The sequence below is a fragment of the Oncorhynchus masou genome, chromosome 18 (genome assembly GCF_036934945.1).
Source record: "Oncorhynchus masou masou isolate Uvic2021 chromosome 18, UVic_Omas_1.1, whole genome shotgun sequence".
Lineage (NCBI taxonomy): Eukaryota > Metazoa > Chordata > Actinopteri > Salmoniformes > Salmonidae > Oncorhynchus > Oncorhynchus masou.
The window spans coordinates 21,488,886-21,510,620 of NC_088229.1; the positions used below are offsets into that span (position 1 = coordinate 21,488,886).

The 21,735-nt window shown below is 42.1% G+C and overlaps 1 protein-coding gene across 3 annotated transcripts; it reads right to left on the reverse strand.

The window, feature by feature from the left end:
* Positions 1-8,820: 8,820 nt before the first annotated feature.
* Positions 8,821-15,961, reverse strand: LOC135504204 (YTH domain-containing family protein 1-like). Of its 3 annotated transcripts, none has more exons than XM_064922556.1 (6): positions 15,604-15,961; positions 15,077-15,101; positions 12,794-12,873; positions 10,847-12,448; positions 10,543-10,587; positions 8,821-10,374 (listed from the first exon to the last, which is right to left on the reverse strand). In XM_064922556.1, the coding sequence occupies exons 1-6, from the start codon at positions 15,628-15,630 to the stop codon at positions 10,345-10,347; spliced, it is 1,809 nt and encodes a 602-aa protein (XP_064778628.1). In that variant the 5' UTR covers positions 15,631-15,961; the 3' UTR covers positions 8,821-10,344. The 3 variants fall into 3 exon arrangements, with proteins under 3 accessions (XP_064778628.1, XP_064778627.1, XP_064778629.1); XM_064922555.1 differs by having other exon boundaries at positions 12,794-12,888; XM_064922557.1 differs by having other exon boundaries at positions 12,794-12,910.
* Between the last annotated feature and the right edge of the window lie 5,774 nt (positions 15,962-21,735).

Sequence of the window (21,735 nt, forward strand, 5' to 3'; positions counted from 1 at the left end):
TTCTCTTCACGTAGCATAGTCTTTCAGCCACTCTGGTGGCTTCACATCCCTTTTTGGGCACGCTTGTGGCTCTGTGAGCATTCTCTCTCCTTCACCCTCCTTTTGTGCATTTTCTGTGGCCTCAGTCTGTGTGGCTGGTAGATCTGGAAGAGCTGTGAGGTGTGTTTTGTTCCTTCGTACCTCTCCTGAGCCTGTGTCCACCACATGGAGCGTGGGGCATCCGCTTTCCTCAGCACTATTGCTGGTGTCTTTGAGTTTGTAATCCACACACGTTGACCTTCGGTCAGCTCTGGCCCCTCCTTAGCACGGTGGCTCCGATTAAAGTCTCCGGTTTGTGTTTGTTTCACCCGTTTGTCCCTCTCAGCGAAGGCCTTCCTGTTAGGCCATCAGGGTTTAAGCTGAGCTGGCGAGACAGGCAATGGGGAACGCAGCCTCCTGCCCATCAGGAGCTCGGCAGGCGAAATCCCATGACGCAGTGGTGTAACTCTGTAAGCTAACAGAGCCCTGTATGGATCCTTGTTCTTTTTCAGCAGTCCCTTGATTGTTTTCACAGCTCTCTGCCTCACCATTACTCTGTGCATGGTAGGGGCTACTGGTCACATGTATAAAGTCATATTCTGCGGCAAAAGCAGAAAAGGAGCTCGCAGAGAACTGGGAAGCGTTATCTGTAACCAGGACCTCAGCGACCCCTTGCCTGGAAATGTTTTTACTTTAATCCATTGACAACACCAGCTGATGTGGTTATGGGTGTCTTTGCTATTTCAATGTATCTTGAGTAGTAATCTACCACTAGCAGATAAGTGTCATTTTTCCAATAGAACATATCCGCCCCTACCTTTTGCCATGGCCGTTTTGGCAGCTCCGTTGCCATCATTGGCTCCGGATGACAAGGTTGACATTTGTACAGACCTCACACTGGGCCACTAGCTTGGCAATCTGAGTACTCAGACCAAGCCACCACACTGAATGTTGAGCCCTCAGTCTGCATTTGGTTATCCCCATGTGTCCATAATGCACTCTGTCTAGCATTTCTGGTTGTAGAGTCTCTGGGATAACTATCCTTTGTCCTTTCATGAGAAGATCTCCATTACAGTGGAAGTCACTTTGGTGCACCCAATAGGGCTTCAGCAGTTGGGGCAGTTCCTCCTGCCTGGGCCATCCCTTTTTGCACATATCTGTTGGTAGATGTGGTCTCGTTGTTGCTCCTCTGCAATCTGCTGCAGTTTGGTCTGAGATGCAGGTAGACTGTCCCTTATTGCATTAATGGACACTTGTACCTCACCCTCTAAACATTGCTCCTCCTCTGATAATGGACGTTTAATTGGGGCCCTGGAGAGTGCATCTGCTGTGATCAGTGCCTTCCCTGGCACATACACCATCTTGTAGGTGAACCTCAGTAATCTGAGGCGGAAGCACAGAACTCTGGGAGGCAAGTCGTCCAGTGCTTTTGTCCCTAACAGAGCCAACAGTGGTTTGTGGTCAGTCTCTGCTGTAAACTGCAGGCCAATAAGGTATTGGCTGAGCCTTTCACATGCCCATGTGATAGCCAACGCCTCCTTCTCCACTTGAGCATATCTTTGCTCTGTGTCGTATAAGCTTCGGGAGATGTATGCTATTGGACGCCACTCCATGTTGTCCTGTATCTGCTGATACTTTTGTCTTGGCGTGGGGACGGTACTGGGCCAGCACTCTCTGTGAGGCCAGATCTCCTTTGATTTTGTCAAACGCTACCTGTTGCATGTGACCCCATGACAAATCATTCTCTTTGGCTAGTAAGTCTCTCAGAGGTTTGGTTGTATCTGAGAACTGTGGGAGGAACTTACCCACATATGTGGCCATGCCTAAGAAGGTCCTGACTTCAGCCACATTGTGGGGTCTGGGCATATCTGTGATGGCTCTATTCCAGCTGCACTGATTTTGTGTCCCAAGAACAAGACCTCTGATTGTGCAAAAGTGCATTTTTCATTGAGTGTCCTTACTTCATGTTCTGCTCTGTCCCTTCCGCACATGAGCACATCGTCCGCGTGGACTATGACGTCTTTGGAAATGCTCAGGACCGGAAGCGATTCCAAATGGCAAAACATTAAAACAGTCACGTCCAAACGGTGTTATAAACGTTGTGAGTGCCCTACTCTCTGATGACAGCGGTATCTGCCAGAAACCTGAGCGGGCATCCAGCTTTGTGAATACTTGTGAGCCATCCAACTGAGCCAGTGACTGCTCCACTGATGGTAAGATGTGTCTCTCTCTGCAGAGTGCCTCATTCAATTTAGTTGTCCACACAGATCCTTATTTCCCCATTGGCTTTTGGGACCACCACCATCCCTGCACACCAGTCTGTGGGACTCTCTATTTTAGACACTGCCCCAATGTCTTCCATCCTCCCCAACTCTTCCTTTACTCTGGCCAATAAAGAGATAGGCACCCGGCGGGGGGTGGTAAGGGCATAGGAGACAGCATCCACTTTCAGGCGGATTTTGTAGTCAACAATCCTTCCTAGACCAGAAAACACTTTTGGGAATTTCTTTTTGAAAACCTCACCTGGGTCCTCCAGTTCGCTCACTCTCTCAATGAGTTGCAATGCTTCAATTGCTGGCAGCCCCAGCAACGGTCTGGCCAGAGAGTCAATGATGAAGACAGGCTGGATGGCACTTTTGTCGTTACTCTCCAGTTTAATCACCAACTGCCCTACAACTGGTAAAATCTTATTACTGGGCCCGTACAGTTTTTTGTTTGTAAGAGAGCAAAGGGCCGTCTCTGCTATAGCTATACAGCCCAGTTGGGATAGCTGTCACTGCTGCCCCAGTGTCTAGTTTAAATGACACAACCTCCCCATTGAGTTTAATGTCTGAATGCAAGCCAGCATTGTTTTCCTTTACTTCTCCCATAAAGATGCTGTCCTGCTGTACCTCCTCTGAGACCTCGTGCATTTGCTTTAATCGACAGACAGCTGAAATGTGCCCTCTCCTGTGACATTTCCTGCATTCCGCATCCTTTTCTGGGCAATCTTTCCATCTGTGGAAAGGGGATTTCCCACATTTGCGACAAATACTTTAACTAGCTACTGGTGCTGTCTGTGATTGTTTTCTCCATGACTGTCTCTGTTCTGTGTTCCCCTCCGTTTTTTTTTAGCTCTGTATGAAATGCATGTATTTCCCCACTCTCTTCGTTCTGCAAGGAGCTGTATCGTCTGCAGTCTTTTTACTGTCTCACTCTGCTTAACCTGGTTTACAGCTTTGGACAAGGTAAGCTAGGAATCCAACTGTAACTTTTCAGAAAGTTATATATTTCTTATTCCAACTACAATCCGATCTCGGGTCAGCTCTTCCCTGAGCGCGCCAAACTGACAATGTTCTGCTAGTTTGTGAACAGCTGTGATAAAACTGCCGGTGGTTTTACCCTGCTCCTGTTTGCGCATATTAATTAAACATAGCTCTCTCAAAAATAATGTTGTGTCTCCCTTCAAAATGCGTTTCAAAACAGTCTTTAACGCCACTGTAGTTAAGTTTCCCTTCCTCGGTCAACGTTGAAGCATTTAATATATCCTCGGCTTCATCACATATAGAGTAGATCAGTGTATTAACTTGGAATGCCTCATTTTTCACGTTTAAGCCTGATGCTATCCTGTACCTTTCAAAGCGCCTGATCCATTTCGGCCAGTTTTGAATGCAAACAAACAAAATTATCCGGGGGACTAATGCGAAATCCGTCAGCACTAGCCACTGGCCTGTCCGTGTTAGCGCCAGAGCACGTTGAATTTGGAGTCGCAAATCCTGCAATCCCGCCAGCTTCTTCTTGCAACATGTTGTTTAGCAGTAATTTAGTCCTTTCTCGTTAGCTAGCAAAATAATGATATGCGCTGTTTTATCTCCAACACTGTGCCCTGTGGGATTCTGTATTTTACATTATAGTCCTTATCATATATATATATATATATGATTAAATATTATCTTATGTTGGTTGTGTGAGGTGTCTGCATTTGTGCACTGGAGCATCATTATGAGATTAAACAACTGCTTGCTACTTGCCTGTTTGTGTGTGACAAGAACTGAGTAACATGGTGTGACCTGCATGTTGCAAAACTGTAGATAACAGCCCAGCAGATGCTTTGTCCTTGTGTTTGTATGTAACAATATTGAGCACATGGTGTGACTTGCTGTATCTTACAAAGTTGTGATAGGGAGGGGTGGTCATCATGAGGTTTAACTGAAATGGAAAAATACTGAACAACACAATAGCAGGAACTGAGCAACTGTTATAACTAGGGGGTGATACCAGAACAGTATGAATCTATACATCGACCGAGTGAGGACTCCAAGAAGCTCCAAGAGGCGGGGACCCGCCTGAGCGCCTGCGATAGGCTGGGCAAGTTTAAACCACGCCCAGCCTCTACTGTGATAGACCAACAGACGGGTTGGGACAATGTCTATCACAGTATAAGAACACTGTTTACATACATCTTGTCAGTTCTCTGTTCTGCCCTGCGTGGTATTACAGTGAGCCCATATATACGAAAGTTGCATTTGCCATTTATTACTTAGCTAATAAAAAATACATAGTATACAATCGGTGACTCATTGTTATATTTATCCTGATACCAGATTCGAATTTACGCAACTCTTAACAGCCCTCCCTGCTTTGAAACAGCCTGAATGTATGATTTACTTGGTACGTCCTTCACTTTTATGTGAGTTTTAAAACCACTTGACACCATGTAGTATGATCTAAAATAAGGACGCACGACAACGAGTTTCTAGCTCCAGCCTGTTTATTAACCTAACCCTCGCATGTCCTACATAGGTACCTATACCCCCAAGGGACATCCTACTACAGCAAATTCAACAATAAGTGGTTTGGAAGGAATCAGTTGCAATCTGAAAGCGTTTCAAAGCAATCATGAGCCTGCTATTCAGTGGAGTCGGTGTGTGGTCCAAGTCTGTGTTTAGGGTTCTATTTTCCAAGTTTAAAAGGATAAACATTCACATGCAACACCATGGGCCAGAAAAGGTTGAATACATTGGCCATGGTGTCAGTCCAGCATAAATTCTGCCGAGTTCAAAACAACTGGAAACTCGGAACTGGGAAATCTCAGACTTCAGTGAGTTCAAGACAACTGGGACCTCGGAAAAAAACGAGCTCCAACTGGGAAAATACGTTTTGAACTGTCATCCACCTTGGAATTAGTTTTTTTCCGAGGACCCAGTTGTCGTGAAAGCACTATAAATCCAGAGAATGCCAGACTTTGATGACACAGTTTGATGACAAAATTTGCCACAAGAAGGACCGCAGCACCACCTTCCTGTTCAAGTGAGCACAGCACAACAAGGTCAGTCCAAAAATGTATTGTATGCTGCTGTATAAATTATGTAATATGTCAGGAAGATATGTATGCTGTAGCTAAGAAAGTAATACTAAGGCTACTAACAGCTTACTACACAACATACACTATGTGCCTCACACTAATAATTTGGCTCCTTTCACCCTCACATAGCCTATAGCCTGTTTAAGAGAAATGTAATCATCTAATTTCGTAAGAGATTTCATTGTCTGCTTATATGCCCCCTTTATTTATCATACGCTTTTGACTTGGTGTACAGGTATAATACTGTAAGAACGGTCCATGTTCTGAATTCTGTCGCTGTACATTTCAAAAGTACTGACCAAATAGTTATATTAACTATGTCCGACTTAGCTCGATCATTGTCTTGATCAAAATTACAGATTGTCCCTTATCCCATAGTTTGTACATCTCAATTGTCACTAGAAGCCACATTTGTGTAAGCAAGTCAGCCATATCAGATATGTTTTTTAAAAAGGCAGTAAATGAAGCTGAATTAACTGTTTTTCTGCCAGACCAGACTCCACTGATAGCCAGTTGTAGCAGTGGTAAGGATTCACTCCATAGAGCTGAAAAGTAAGCTCTCCTGTTGGGACAACTTTATGTAGGCCGTAACAGTTGTGGGCACTGATTGTCACCGTTATAATGCAATTACTGTATTGTTTAGTTGTGTTGTGTAGTGGCTTTGTTGGCATGCATCTACAATATTTTTTTCCCCCACTAAAAATAACATGCTAAAATCGCAACTGCAAATCAGATATGATGTATTATGGAAACACTGGAAGTGAACAGTACGTTGGTTAAAATTTATTTCTGCAGATTACTTTACTGCAGAAATATCCAAGGTATGTCCTATTCTCAAATATGAGTAGGTCATCATGATTAGGCAATTCTCATTTTCTGTGATGAAGCTGAATGATGTCTGTCTGCTGTGTGTGCTGCTGCTGTGCAGTGTGAAATATTGTGCAGGTTTAGTGGGGCGGCTGATTTATTGTGCAATAAATGCCCCATTCTGCAAAATGTCATGCTCATTTGCTCATTTTAAAAATATTTCGGTCGGTTTATGGTGGGGGGAGTTTGACCCTGTCCTGTCCATGACGTCAAGCTTCCTCGATCTCATCCTCGAGCACTGCATTCAATAAACGGACGTCTTGGATGGGAAGAAGATAAGCAAATCCTGCTAGATTGGGTTCGGAGATGGTGAAAACAAAACAAGTGGACAACTGTTTCTGAAAATCAGGGTTACGATATAGGGCAAATGTATTTCAACCGGTGTCCTTTCTCGCTTTATGCGTTATTACGGCTGGAGCGGTGCTGATGATGCGGACGCCTGCTGCCTGGACCATTGTTTTAGGCCTAGCCTGTTAAATGTAGGCTATTCTGTAGCCAAATACGGACATTTCGTAGGCTTTCGAATTGATGCTTCTGGAATGATAGTGGCACCCTGTTGAAACTGGACCAATGTATATGGACACTGATTGGTGTTTTTTTCTGACACTGTGGATTCATATGAGATAGGATTCTAGGCTATACCTACAGCAAATACATTTTAACAGCGTGCGACAAATGCTCTATCGACGTAGTTGTGTAGATATGCCTTTGTGATCCGATTCAACTTTACATTCCTGAAGAAAAGGTAATGAGGTAATGGTGACATGGAAACGGTTTTGCTCGTGTTTATTGGCCTTATTTCAAGGAATCAATTCATCTGTATTCTAGGTACATTTATAGGGAAAATTTGGATTACCGCTTTTCGTGTTCACGGCAGACCTTGATTTAATAACAATACAATTAAGGCACGCGGTGAATGCCAAGAGAGGAATCACCTTAACGTCGATCCAAATCATTGAAGTAATTGTATTTTTAGGCAATAACAAATATCAACGTAGTTAGTCTACAGTGGTGAGAAGCATAGCAACTATGAGCTCGTGGGATGAAATACTGGACAAATAAGTAAAGGTAAGGTAAAATCAAGACAGATTTGACCTCCCTATTTTAAGTAAACAGATAGCTTTGGTTGGATGTGCTGTGAATTATGTACAGTTCTGTTTGTTAAATAATAAAGGCGTTTTGGGGTTTGGACTATGCCAATTCGTTTCAGCGGAGACATGTTTTTGACCCAGGTGTGATACAGTTGAAGTCGGAAGTTTACATACACTTGGTTGGAGTCATTAAAAATCGTTTTTCAACCACCCCACAAATTTCTTGTTGACAAACTATAGTTTTGGCAAGTTGATTAGGACATCTACTTTGTGGATGACACAAGTCATTTTCCCAACAATTGTTTACAGATAATTTCACTTATAATTCACTGTATCACAATTCCAGTGGGTCAGAAGTTTACATAAAATAAGTTGACTATGCCTTTAACAGCTAGTTAAATTCCAGAAAATTATGTCATGGCTTCAGAAGCTTTTGATAGGCTAATTTACATAATTTTAGTCAATTGGAGGTGTACCTGTGGATGTATTTCAAGGCCTACCTTCAAACTCAGTGCCTCTTTGCATGATATCATGTGAAAAGCAAAAGAAATCAACCTTTTATTGATTTAATTTCACCTTTATTTAACCAGGTAGGCTAGTTGAGAACAAGTTCTCATTTACAACTGCAACCTAGATCTAAGAAAAAAAATTGTAGACCACAAGTCTGGTTCATCCTTGTGAGAAATTTTGTGGGGGTGCTTTGCTGCAGGAGGGACTGGTGCACTTCACAAAATAGATGGCATCATGAGCAGGGGAAATTATGTCGATATATTGAAGCAACATCTCAAGACATCAGTCAGGAAGTTCAAGCTTGGTCGCAAATGGGTCTTCCAAATGGACAATGACCCCAAGCATACTTCCAAAGTGCCAAAATGGCTTAACAACAACAAAGTCAAGGTATTGGAGTGGCAATCACAAAGCCAGTACCTCAATCATATAGAACATTTGTGAGCAGAACTGAAAAAGCATGTGCGAACAAAGAGGCCTACAAACCTGACTCAGTTACACCAGCTCGTTCAGGAGGAATGGGCCAAAATTCACCCAACTTATTGTGGGAAGCTTGTGGTAGGCTACCCGAAACGTTTCACCCAAGTTTAACAATTTAAAAGCAACGCTACCAAATACTAATTTGAGTGTATGTAAACTTCTGGCCCACTGGGATGTGATGAAAGAAATAAAAGCTGAAATAAATAATTCTCTCTACTATTATTCTGACATTTCACATTCTTAAAATAAAGTGGTGATCCTAACTTAAGACAGTGAATTTTTACTAGGATTAAATGTAAGGAACTGTGAAAAACTAAGTTTAAATGTATTTGACTAAGGTATGTAAACTTTTGACTTCAACCGTATGTCAACATCTAGTATACTTTAGGCACCACTCTCTATCTAAAAGAATAATAAGAATGAGTTTCCCCCCAAAGGGAAACAGGGTTACAAAGGGAAACATACTTAGATGCAGATGTGATACCTTTCACTCACAATGGAACAAACCAAAAACACAACAGATAGTATACCTTTAATAATGACCATGATCAAATCCAAGAATGTGATAGTGACCTTTGATACAATGCATATGTAATTCAGGGGTGACTTAAACGTTTGTTTTCTCCATTTATTTTCGTAAATGTTCATATATTATCATGAATCACTTCCTATACCATTATATAAATCTGACTCCCTCAATAATCACACTCCCTCTCAGTCTTTCACACTTGCATACAGACATACACAGTACAGCAAGCCCCCCCCCCCCCAAATTAAAGAAATCACACAGATACCATGAAGACCATTCTCTGGGTTTTCATACACTTGACATTAAATCAGTAACATTAATTATAAGGAGACACATTTCAGGCGTTCTCAATTAGCTTTGCCAGTACATTAAAGCTTAACATTTCTGAGGATGAAGTGGAAGGGTTATAGCAAGAAAAATATCCACATTTTAATTCGTATGGAAATGACAAGGCGCAGAAACAAAATGACAGGCCAATCTTGAATTTAAAAGCAGTACATGCTACATTTTGTCCCCAAAGTGACAAACAGGGACCCCCATTGTTGGAATAACAGGGAACAGAGAAATGTAACAGATATGATAAAGGAAAGACATGATTTAAAATAAGGGAAAAGACAATCGTATTGTCTGGCTAAGAACCTGAACTGAGTATGTTTGCATTTCCACCCCATCAAAAACAAAGCGAGGGACCTCCCTTGTGAGCGGATGTTCTAGACATCTTTCCTTTGAATCTTTTTGCTAACACACTTGAGGTACAGTAGAGCAAATATAATTTAATTGACACTGTTGTCAGAAAGAAATGCTAAGGCTCCACTCTGTGGAAGAGATGTTTTCACACATTTTTTCATAGTTTGTCACAACAGTGATCAGCCAAGTGATAATTTTTTTTTTTACATATATATACACATATATATATATAAAAAAACTTTCACTTTATCCATAATATCAATCATTTGCAGAAGCTTTTTGGATAGACAATCCTCTACCATCCACAAACCACTCTCAGATGGACAAGGGCAAAACAGAACACTTCTACGCAAAATAAAAGTGTTCCATGTAGTTATCAAACATTTGTCAAGATTCTGTTGTCACATTCACTCTTCCTAAATCAGAACAAGCAATACAAGCACTTAAAGTTTCTCCAACACTCACACCACAAGTTGAACAGTCACTGAATATCAGCAGCATGTTTTTTTAAAGACGTGCAGATATTTGTTAATCATAATTAAGGATGTGCGTGTATAACAAATAGGAGACCAGGGTTAAAATACAGAATATAGAACACTAAAAATGATGAAGCAATTTGATTGGTGCACACAACTTGGAGACTGGGAACCAGACCAGGAGCAAGGTGCCTCAAAGTTTTGATGTGGGCCAAAGTCATCAAAATTAAATAGAAAAAGAAATATAAGTTACAAATTTCTTTATGTCCTCTTGTTTTTTTATGACCTAAATTTCAATATGTCCATCCAAGTACAACCGTTGATCAAACTATAAGGAGTAGTCTTCTATTGTGGTTTACTTCGGTTTTGGTGTTCCTTGGTTGGGGAGGGGAAGAAAAAACAAAATGGTTACCATTAGAAAAAAGTTAATAAATTAATAATCTTCTCCCCCACAACCATGGTATATTATTCCCTTAGAGACATATGTAGAATGTCGATGGGCAGAAGCCAAATAGAAGTGACATTTTAGAAAAGTTCCTTTACCTGATCAAGTCGGGACCCTCGCTGTATTGGAATTGGCTCATAGGTCTGTTGAAAGAGAAGAGGAATTTAGTTATGGTTACACCTACTGCACAAAACGCAATAAAATGGCAGCAAACAAATACAAAACAGTAGACATTTCGCTGTGATGGGGCAAAATAAGAAATACAAACTCAGGGTTTGCATCTCTATGTGAAGGAGATGTTTGTTATGGTTTTTGGATCATTACAAACATTGACGAAACCCATCCTTAATTAATGATCAGTTCAGGATCTTTGCGATCAATAGGAGACTAATGATTGATTACCTTTCTGACAACCTCCTCTTCCTCCTGTCTTTTCTCATAGTGGGAGAAGTCATCAAAGATGGAGGTGGTGTGTTTGAAGCCCACAATGATCTTCAGCACTTGCTTGGCCTTCTCCAGAGGGACCTCCTGAGTGTCCCTGGAGTTGGTCACCGGCTTGTTGTCATTGTTCTCCAGCCTGATGTGCCTCAGCTGGCTATTGGGCACGTCCTTCACAAACAGCCAGTCCACGTCAAACTTGCCTTTCCACTTGTCCTGCGCCCAGACGCCAGCACTGGTGCCATAATCCACGGGCGAGAGCATCTCTGCCACGCCACAGAAGTGCCCACTGCCATTAACGCTGAACAGCAGATAGACAGGGCCTTTGGCACTAATGGCACGAAAGGCTGAGTCCAGACGCTTGTTGCCGTGCTCCGTGCTGCACCAGATTGAGTACTTTATGGAGCGGTGGATGTCATCCTCAGAGTAGCTCTTGATGATGAACACGCGGCCGTTCTTCAGGTTCCAGTCAAACTCCTTAGGGTTGTAGCTGTGGGCAGCCCGCAGCTTCTCCAGAACAGGGTGGTTCTCGAGACCTGAGCCAGAACCTGGAGGAACACCCCCGCCACTAGAGGAACCACTGCTGTCCATGCTGCCCCCTCCGTAGCCTGGATTACGGTTGCGCGGGGCAACCCAGCGGGTCTGAGGGGACGGGCCTAAGTTGTGGTTCTGGTATGACTGTGGAGGGGGCGGGCCCATGGTCATCTGCTGCACAAGGGACTGGGCAGATTGAATGGACTGCTGAGGGGGAGAGGGGAGACCATGGGGAAGGTGGGCATGGCTATGAGAGTGGAGCTGCTGATGGTGGTGGTGGGGGGGCAGCGGAGGGACCACTTTGCTTATAGGCCCCTTGTTATCCCATGTCCCAATGTCCATGTTGTGTTTGATGGGCGGTGGTGGCAGAGCTCCCCCCATGGGTATGCCTGGCTTGGCCTTGGCCTTCAGCAGCTGTGGCCTGGCTGGTTTGCTGGCAATAGCGGCCCAGGACGTGGGCTTAGGAGGGGGCATGCCAATTGGTGTTCCACCGTTGCCTGTAGCAACAGCCTGAGCTACAGCACCACTGCCGCCGATCACAGAACTCACGCTCTTCACACCTGAGCCACTGCCAGACACATCCCCACCCATCTTCAGCCCCAGCATCCCCTGTTCAAGGCTGTTCATACCTGGTGCCTTGCTCAGAGTGTCACTGTGGAACCCTGTTTGGCCATCAGGGACTAGTGTGCCCCCCAGGGAGCTGGGAGGGTAGCTGTAGCTGCCCCCATAGGCTGAACTCTGAGTCTGCTGGCCTTGAGACCCACTGGTACCCCAGGCGGAGAAGGCCGGGTTCTCAGGGAAAAAGTTAAACCTATGCGGGTAGATGCTGCTGCCAAGTCCCCCAGGCTGGCCAAACACAGTGTCATGCATGAAGTGGTGGTCTCCATTGCTGAGGGGCGCATAGGGAGTCAGGTAAGGGATAGGGGGGTCGCCACCGGTGGACCAAGGGGCCTCGCTCAGAGGGTAGGGAAATCCAATGGAGGGGGCATAGTAGCTGGACAGGTAAGGGTCAGTCATGGATTGGTAGCTGTTCTAGAAGATGGAAAAAGAGGAGTGTAAGTACAATTTGTTTTTTAAATCCTGACACATTAAACTAAATGTCAACAACATGACCTACCACCACCAATACTCCAATGACCGTTAGCTTATACCCCAACAACCCTGACTTTAAGACTTAAAAGGGTATGTGTGCAGTACTTAGACATCACACATCTTCTGTAATGATATCAATGGAGTAATAATATCTGCTAACAAGGTAGCCAAGAAAACATCTATTCTCCTGTGAGACAGTACTGATTTGTGGTCCTCCCCTGCAGCCAAATTGAAAAATATTCTATAATGACAAAGATACACACCATGAATTCAAAAGTCACTCACCTGATTGGATTGGCCAGAGAGATAGGGCTCAAAGTCATTATCATGGACAGTTTCCTTCTGGTGGAGTGAGCCATTTTGCACTGAAACCGGAAAGACTGATAGTAGGGTTATTTTTCACTGTCAAATCAAAATGTATTTGTCACATGCTTCTTAAACAACAGGTGCAGACTAACAGTGAAATGCTTACTTAACAATACAGACAAACACACAAGTATCCCTCCTTCATTCACGAAAAAACAAGACATGCTTAATGTATGCCTGCCTGAGAAGACAATAGAAATCTGATGTTAGCAATGTTGTTCTGTAGTACTGTAAGACTTGCAAAACAAGGCATCCCTGAAATCATGTCAAAGAATCTGGTGTGATGACTGTTAGCTAGACTATTTGCGAGAGAAAATTATCCTTGGGTCATATAACTGGGGTTACTTCAGTAAACCTCCATTAGCAGTTGCAGTGCATTCAGAAAGTATTAAGACCCCTTGACTTTTCCCACATTTTGTTACATTACAGACTTATTCTAAAATTGATTACATATTTTTTTCCCCTCAATCTACTCAATACCCCATAATGACAAAGCGAAAAACGTTTTTTAGAAATGTTTGCAAATATATACATAAAAAAACAGAAATACCTTATTTAGATAACTCTTCAGACCTTTGCTATGAGACTCTATATTAAGCTCAGGTGCATCATTTTCCATTGATCATCCTTGAGATATTTCTACAACTTGATTGGAGTTCACCTGTGGTAAATTCAATTGTTTGGACAAGATTTGGAAAGGCACACACCTGTCTATGTAAGGTCCCACAGTTGACAGTGCATGTCAGAGCAAAAACCAAGCCATATGGTCGAAGGAATTGTCTGTAGAGCTCCGAGACAGGACTGTGTCGAGGCACAGATCTGGGGAAGGGTACCAAAAAATGTCTGCAGCATTGAAGGTCCCCAAGAACACAGTGGCCTCTGCCATTCTTAAAATGGAAGTTTGGAACCACCAAGACTCTTCCTACAGCTGGACGCCCTGCCAAACTGACCGATCGGGCGAGAAGGGCCTTGGTCCAGAGTTCCTCTGTGGAGATGGGAGAACCTTCCAGAAGGACAACCATCTCTGCAGCACTCCACCAATCAGGCCTTTATGGTAGAGTGGCCAGAAACGGCACCTAAAAACTCCCAGACCATGAGAAACAAGATTCTCTGGTCTGATTAAATCAACATTGAACTCTTTGGCCTGAATGCCAAGCGTCACATCTGGAGGAAACCTGCCAGCATCCCTACAGTGAAGCATGGTGATGGCTGTATCATGCTGGGAGGGGGGTTGCAGGGGGGACTGGGAGACTAGTATGGAGAGGGTAAGATGAACGGGGAAAAGTACAAAGAGTTCCTTTTTGAAAACCTGCTCCAGACCACTCAGAACCTCAGACTGGGGTGAGGGTTTACCTTCCAACAGGACAACAACACTAAGCACACAGCCAAGACAAAGCAGGAGTGACTTTGGGACAAGTCTCTGAATGTCCTTGAGTGGCCCAGCCTGACCCCAGACTTGAACCAGCAACACTCCCCATCAAACCTGACAGAGCTTGAAATGATCTGCAGAGAAGAATGGGAGACACTCCCCAAATACAGGTGTGCCAGGCTTGTAGCGTTATACCCAATAAGACATGAGGCTGTAAAGGGTGCTTCAACAAAGTACTGAGTAAAGGGTGTGAATACTTATGTACATGTAATAATTCCAGGGTGTGTTGCAAAAATGCCTAAAATACTGGTTTTGCTTTGTCATTATGTGGTATTGTGTGTGGATTGAGGGAATAAATTAGAGAACATAAATGATCTTTCCTACACAGATGATAATAAAACTGCCCAATCTTCTGAATTTCCCAATATGTTTGATGCATTTCAGTCACTTAAAACCATACTTTGAAATACTGTAAAATGCACTTTCAGACTGATTTGTAAGACTGTCATAGTCCCAATTAAAAAGGTAAACATGGTCCGTTGATTACATCACCTTTTTACATGGTGGGGTCGCGATTTTTTGTATTTATATCAAAATAGGGTAGCAGGCCAAAAAGGTTTGGGAACCCCTGCCCTAGCAGGACTTGACTTCATCTTTGACCAATGTTACTGTATTGCAAGAGCCAGCATTGTATTTACACCGCAGGTGCATTGTTGGTAGTGCATGGTCTGTGCTCGCGACCCGCCACCGGCTGAGCAATCATCGTCTAGCTAGCAGCCAGCGACAAATATTGTCTAGCAAAGCTACGATAACGTTAGCTACAGTGCTCTTACCTTTAGCGTCTTGTCCTTTTGAAGTCTTCAGTCCCGTGTAATTGGTTTAAATGTAAAAAAAAAAGATATTAAAAAAAACATTTTAGTATTCTACTTTCTAGACAAAAATACACGCGCACTGAAAATTAGAAGTTCGCTTAGCTACATTAGCTGGCTAGCTAACTACAGATATAAGGCTCAATCTTTGACATAGCGTTAGCACATATGAAAGGGGTTAGTTATAATATTGGGCGTCGTTAATTCTGAAAACAACTTGCTAGCGCTGGTTAACCACTTTTGCAACAGATTAAAGTTTTCCTAACAATCGGGAAATGCAGACTTTTAGCAAACCACATTGCTAAATGCTAACTAGCGGCTAACTACCAAACCATTACCCCATTTGAGTAAACGTTAGCTAGCTAATTGGTAGCATCGCATATCTCAGCAATGGTAACAGGGATGGATTGGACGCATAACCCCCTTTTATCAAATTTAAAGGCCTTCTTGACGCTGAATGGATATCTTCCCGGCAAATACAGCCTGCCTACCTGAGGGTCAATACTTGTTGCAGACATAATTCATGAAGCAAGCCACTGGATTTGTGTAGAAGCCTTTCAATTAGACGTCTGTTCTCTCAAAAACTACGTTTTCTTCGGATCCCAGTAGAGAAACGTTAGCTAGCTTGCTAAAAGCAAGTTTTTTCTTCTTCTATATACTACGTTAGTCAGTAGCAAGCTAGCTCCAGCTCCACTGTTCAATTCTGCCAGTCCCCATGCGTTTACTTAAATCCAATTTGGAGGTGTTCCGAAGAGTCCACTGCTAAGAGTTTTTTTGAGCTTCCCCCCCTCCACCAAATTTCATTTACTGTGCTTTGATGGCCCTATTCACTTCCCCCACTGGCAGGTTCATCCGGGGTCTAAATGAAGGGGATTGACGTCAGCGGCACAACAAGGGCGGTGCGTCAAAGACCAAACGTCGGAAGTAATTAATCTTCAATGGGAGTACCGCGGTAGTCGCGTTTCAATACCGACTGTGATTTTTTAACCTTCTGCCGCGATGACCAGCCAGCGCGCTAACCAATCGAACGGAAGAGTGATGGGGAACGTCCAGAAACTGGCCGAATTATTTGGGGCTCAATCTACTATATATTTTTGTATTTTTCCTTTATTTAACTAGGCAAGTCAGTTAAGAACAAATTCTTATTTTCAATGACGGCCGAGGAACAGTGGGTTAACTGCCTGTTCAGGGGCAGAACGACAGATTTGTACCTTGTCAGCTCTGGGATTTGAACTTGCAACCTTGTGGTTACTAGTCCAACGCTCTAACCACTAGGCTACCCTGCAAACATGCTAGAAAAATAACTCTCTATTACAATTTAGATATACATTACGATATTATCTTGACGACTGCAAGTCACTTGAGTAGGCTTACCTGTGCACCAAAGGTATGGAATAGTCTACAATCCAGGCTTCACCTAGATAGTTAGTGCCATTGAATTAATTTAAAATGTTGATAGGAGACTGTTACAGAGGAGTGTAAATGCTTTTTTTAGGCTGAATCATGTTGTATTGTATTGTATGTTTTAATTCTGTAATGTATTGATTGTTGCTGCCTTCTTGGCCAGGTCTCCCTTGAAAGAGAGACTGGGTCTCAATGGGCTTTTCCTGGTTAAATAAAGGTTAAATACACAAATATATTTTTTAAAGTACTATGAGACAAAGTGTGAAACAGTGCAGTGAAGCAATTTAGTGAGTTGTTTCCGTTCACAAAATTATGCAATTATTCTGTTTCTCTAATTGACCGACAAACACGATGTTGTCAGTGCTTAATAGAGATACTGTATCATAGGCTCTGAGTACACTACAGCCCTGCAATACTTATATCATGTTCTGATTTGATGGACTGGACTCTGAGTTGAAAAAATTTGAGCAAATATTGAATAATATTGAGTGATACTCACTGACCAACCCAATGATTAACATTGGATTGGTAGCCTAGTGGTTAGCGGCAGGTAGACAAACTGAAAGTTTGCAAGATTGAATCCCTGAGCTGGCAAGGTAAAAAGCTGTCGTTCTGCCCCTGAACAAGGCAGTTAACCCACTGTTCCTAGGCCATCAGTGAGAATAAGAATTTGTTCTTAACTGACCTGTCTTGTAAAATATTTTTTTAAATATGATTTTTATCAGTAGTAAGGAAAGTAAATTAGTAATATGACATTAACAAAACACATTGCACACATTAGCTAAAAGACAAGTGCTGTTTATTTCAACAAAATCCACTTAAAGATACATTCAGGGCTTTTTTCCAGCAGTGACATCTACATTCAGAGGTAGGCCTAGGAGATGCTTCCTGACTATATCTTTAAGATTTTTGTTTTTTACATGAACCACTGACATTAACTTATTTCTATCACAATATTGAAGATTATTTACTAAATGTTTTTCCTCTGGTGTCTGGAATCAGTACATTCTCATGTATGAACTACTGTACTGTACTGTGTACACACACACACACACACACACACACACACACACACACACACACACACACACACACACACACACACACACACACACACACACACACACACACACACACACACACACACACACACACAGAGAGAGAGACAGCAACACAAACACACACACACACAAACAGAGAGAGAGACACACAGACAGATACCTTCACATACACTACCGTTCAAATGTTTGGGGTCACTTAGAAATGTCATTATTTATGTCCATTAAAATAACATCAAATTTATCAGAAACACAGTGTGGATATTGTTAATGTTGTAAATGGCCATTGTAGCTGGAAATTGCTGTTTTTTTAAATGGAATATCTAATTGAAAAAGGGTTTTCTAATGATCAATTAGCCTTTTAAAATTATAAACTTTAATTAGCTAACACAACGTGCCATTGGAACACAGGAGTGATGGTTGTTGATAATGGGCCTCTGTATGCCTATGTAGATATTCCTTTTAAAAAAACAGCCGTTTCCAGCTACAATAGTCATTTACAACATTAACAATGTCTACACTGTCTACACTTCTCATCAATTTGATGTAATTTTAATGGACAAAAAAATTGCTTTTCTTTCAAAAACAAGGACATTTCAAAGTGACCCCAAACTTTTGAACGGTAGTGTAGGTCCAAATCCTAAATTCAAATCTGTATACATAACTTTGATAATTTGCACGTGACTGTAGTTTTCGTGCAAATCTCTCATTAACATCAATGTAGGACACACAATTATAGGATTCGGTCCATATTCAACTGTTTGCATAATTGCTTATTTTTACAAAGTGCCATTATGTCATAATACAACGAATACTATTTCCTGCACACTGATACATGTTATGTCAGAAGTATCAGTAGTGTTCTGAGTGTACCTGTATTGACCTAGTCTGGGTGCCAGTCTGTTTCTGCTCTCTTGCCAACTAGGAATAGTTATGCCAAACAACTTGACAATGACAATGGAGCAGGCAAAAACACAAACAGATCTGCAGAGGTGTAAAGTAACTAATTACAACTACTCTCGTTACTATAATTGAGTAGCATTTCCAAGTACTTGTACTTTTTTGATATTTTTTCAGTCAGTAATTTTAATTCTACTTGAGTAAAATTGTATATAAGTAACAGTACTTCTACTTGAGTAGGATATTTCAGTACTCTTTCCACCCCTGGTAATTGAGTGAAAGAGGGAGTTTGTGTGTGTGTGTGTGTGTGTGTGTGTGTGTGTGTGTGTGTGTGTGTGTGTGTGTGTGTGTGTGTGTGTGTGTGTGTGTCTGTGTGTCTGTGTGTGTGTTTGTGTGTGTGTGTGTGTGTGTGTGTGTGTGTGTGAGTGATTTAGTGAGTGAGTGAGCAAGTGATTTAGTGAGTGGAAAGAGGGGGAGTGAGTGTGTGTGAATGGGGGAGTGAGTGAATGTCACCCGGTCCCATGGACAAGTAACAAGTAACGAAGGGGTAATGAATGGGTGTAGGATTAGACATGTTTATTTCTGGAGCCTGAAGTGTATTGAAGTCTGTCAACTTTATTGTTTAGGCACTTTATTTTGTATTGCTTTTTAAAATCATAAATACACTTTGAATGTTTACTTTATTTTCTAATATTAATAGTATAACTTTGACAAATTCTTAGTTTTTTACATGCAGATGTGCCTTTTTGCACTGAATTCAGTTCCTAGTTCCTTGCACTGAACATTCATTTCCTCTCTTTCTTTTTAATGTAATGCATGGAAAAGATAATGTGTAACAACTTTCAGGTAACCTTAGCGAAATTAGCTAAGTATCAAGTTCATGTTTTTATTTGAAAAGTAACTTCTTTATTTTTATTTTTATTTTATTTTAAATTTGCTACTTTTTTCTTTTACTTGAGTAGCTTTTTTACACCTGTAATTTGACATCTACTTGAATAAAATGTCATTAAACTAACAGTGCTTCTACTTGAGTAGGATATTTCTGTACTCTTTCCACCTTTGCAGATCTGGGATTAAGCTAGTATTGACCATCATTACATTAAACAGAGAACTCATGCTGGTTTACTCTAGTATGTATTAAGAGTGCTGGTAGGCAGAGGAATGATGTTTTGTGAGCATTGTGGGAATGTCTTCTGTTTCACTGACTGGAGATATTCCACTCTCTTGTACCTCTTCTGCCCTCCTTGCCTGTCAGTCATTTTCAATCCACTTGAAATCTTTACTTATAGTCTGTGAAACAAAACACGATGGCGAGATAATAAGGTAACTGCACAGTCTCACACAGAAACATATTGAATACACTTAGAAAAGAAGGTGCTACCTAGTACCTACGGTAAAAAGGTTATTCGGTTGTCCCCATAGGACAACCCTTTGAGTAACCCTTTTGGTTCCAGGTAGAACCCTTTTCGGGTAAAATGTAGAACCCATTCCACAGAGGGTTCTATCTGGAACCCAAAAAAGGTTATCCTATGGGGACAGCCGAAGAACCCTTTTGGAACCCTTTTTTCTAAGAGTGTACTACAATATCAAATATGTGCCAACGCACACACACAGACACACACGTACGTTTGTATGGTCTGGAACGACACTGTGTGTGCCGAATATGTATGATTTTTTCCCCCCTGAGAAAGTAATGGCACATACAGCCCAATTCTGAACACTATAAGTACAACTGCGATGGTTTAGATGGGTATAATAAACTGAGTGGTTCAAGTCCTGAATGCTGATTGTCTGAAAGCCATGGTATATCAGACCGTATACCACAGGTATAACAAAAATGTTGACGTACTGCTCTAATTACGTTGGTAACCAGTTTATAATAGCAATTTTGCCAATAGACGACGGCTAAGGGCTGTATCCAGGCACTCCACGTTGCGTCGTGCTTAAGAACAGCCTTAGCCGTGGTATATTGGCCATATACAGTGCCTTGCGAAAGTATTCGGCCCCCTTGAACTATGCGACCTTTTGCCCCATTTCAGGCTTCAAACATAAAGATATAAAACTGTAATTCTTTGTGAAGAATCAACAACAAGTGGGACACAATCATGAAGTGGAACGACATTTATTGGATATTTCAAACTTTTTTAACAAATCAAAAACTGAAAAATTGGGCGTGCAAAATTATTCAGCCCCCTTAAGTTAACAGTTTGTAGCGCCACCTTTTGCTGCGATTACAGCTGTAAGTCGCTTGGGGTATGTCTCTATCAGTTTTGCACATCGAGAGACTGAAATTTTTTCCCATTCCTCCTTGCAAAACAGCCCGAGCTCAGTGAGGTTGGATGGAGAGCATTTGTGAACAGCAGTTTTCAGTTCTTTCCACAGATTCTCGATTGGATTCAGGTCTGGACTTTGACTTGGCCATTCTAACACCTGGATATGTTTATTTTTGAACCATTCCATTGTAGATTTTGCTTTATGTTTTGGATCATTGTCTTGTTGGAAGACAAATCTCCGTCCCAGTCTCAGGTCTTTTGCAGACTCCATCAGGTTTTCTTTCAGAATGGTCCTGTATTTGGCTCCATCCATCTTCCCATCAATTTTAACCATCTTCCCTGTCCCTGCTGAAGAAAAGCAGGCCCAAACCATGATGCAGCCACCACCATGTTTGACAGTGGGTATGGTGTGTTCAGGGTGATGAGCTGTGTTGCTTTTACGCCAAACATAATGTTTTGCATTGTTGCCAAAAAGTTCAATTTTGGTTTCATCTGACCAGAGCACCTTCTTCCACATGTTTGGTGTGTCTCCCAGGTGGCTTGTGGCAAACTTTAAACAACACTTTTTATGGATATCTTTAATAAATGGCTTTCTTCTTGCCACTTCCATAAAGGCCAGATTTGTGCAATATACAACTGATTGTTGTCCTATGGACAGAGTCTCCCACCTCAGCTGTAGATCTCTGCAGTTCATCCAGAGTGATCATGGGCCTCTTGGCTGCATCTCTGATCAGTCTTCTCCTTGTATGAGCTGAAGGTTTAGAGGGACGGCCAGGTCTTGGTAGATTTGCAGTGGTCTGATACTCCTTCCATTTCAATATTATAGCTTGCACAGTGCTCCTTGGGATGTTTAAAAAATCTTTTTGTATCCAAATCCGGCTTTAAACTTCTTCACAACAGTATCTCGGACCTGCCTGGTGTGTTCCTTGTTCTTCATGATGCTCTCTGCACTTTTAACGGACATCTGAGACTATCACGGTGCAGGTGC

Excerpts from the sequence above, each read along its gene's own strand:
- LOC135504204 (XM_064922555.1), bottom strand. The coding sequence starts at position 15,630 with ATGTCTGCAACAAGTATTGACCCTCAG. Across the intron at positions 12,889-15,076 it reads AAAAGGACAAGACGCTAAAG|TCTTTCCGGTTTCAGTGCAA; the intron begins GTAAGAGCACTG and ends CCCTACTATCAG. Across the intron at positions 12,449-12,793 it reads TCTCTGGCCAATCCAATCAG|AACAGCTACCAATCCATGAC; the intron begins GTGAGTGACTTT and ends TCCATCTTCTAG.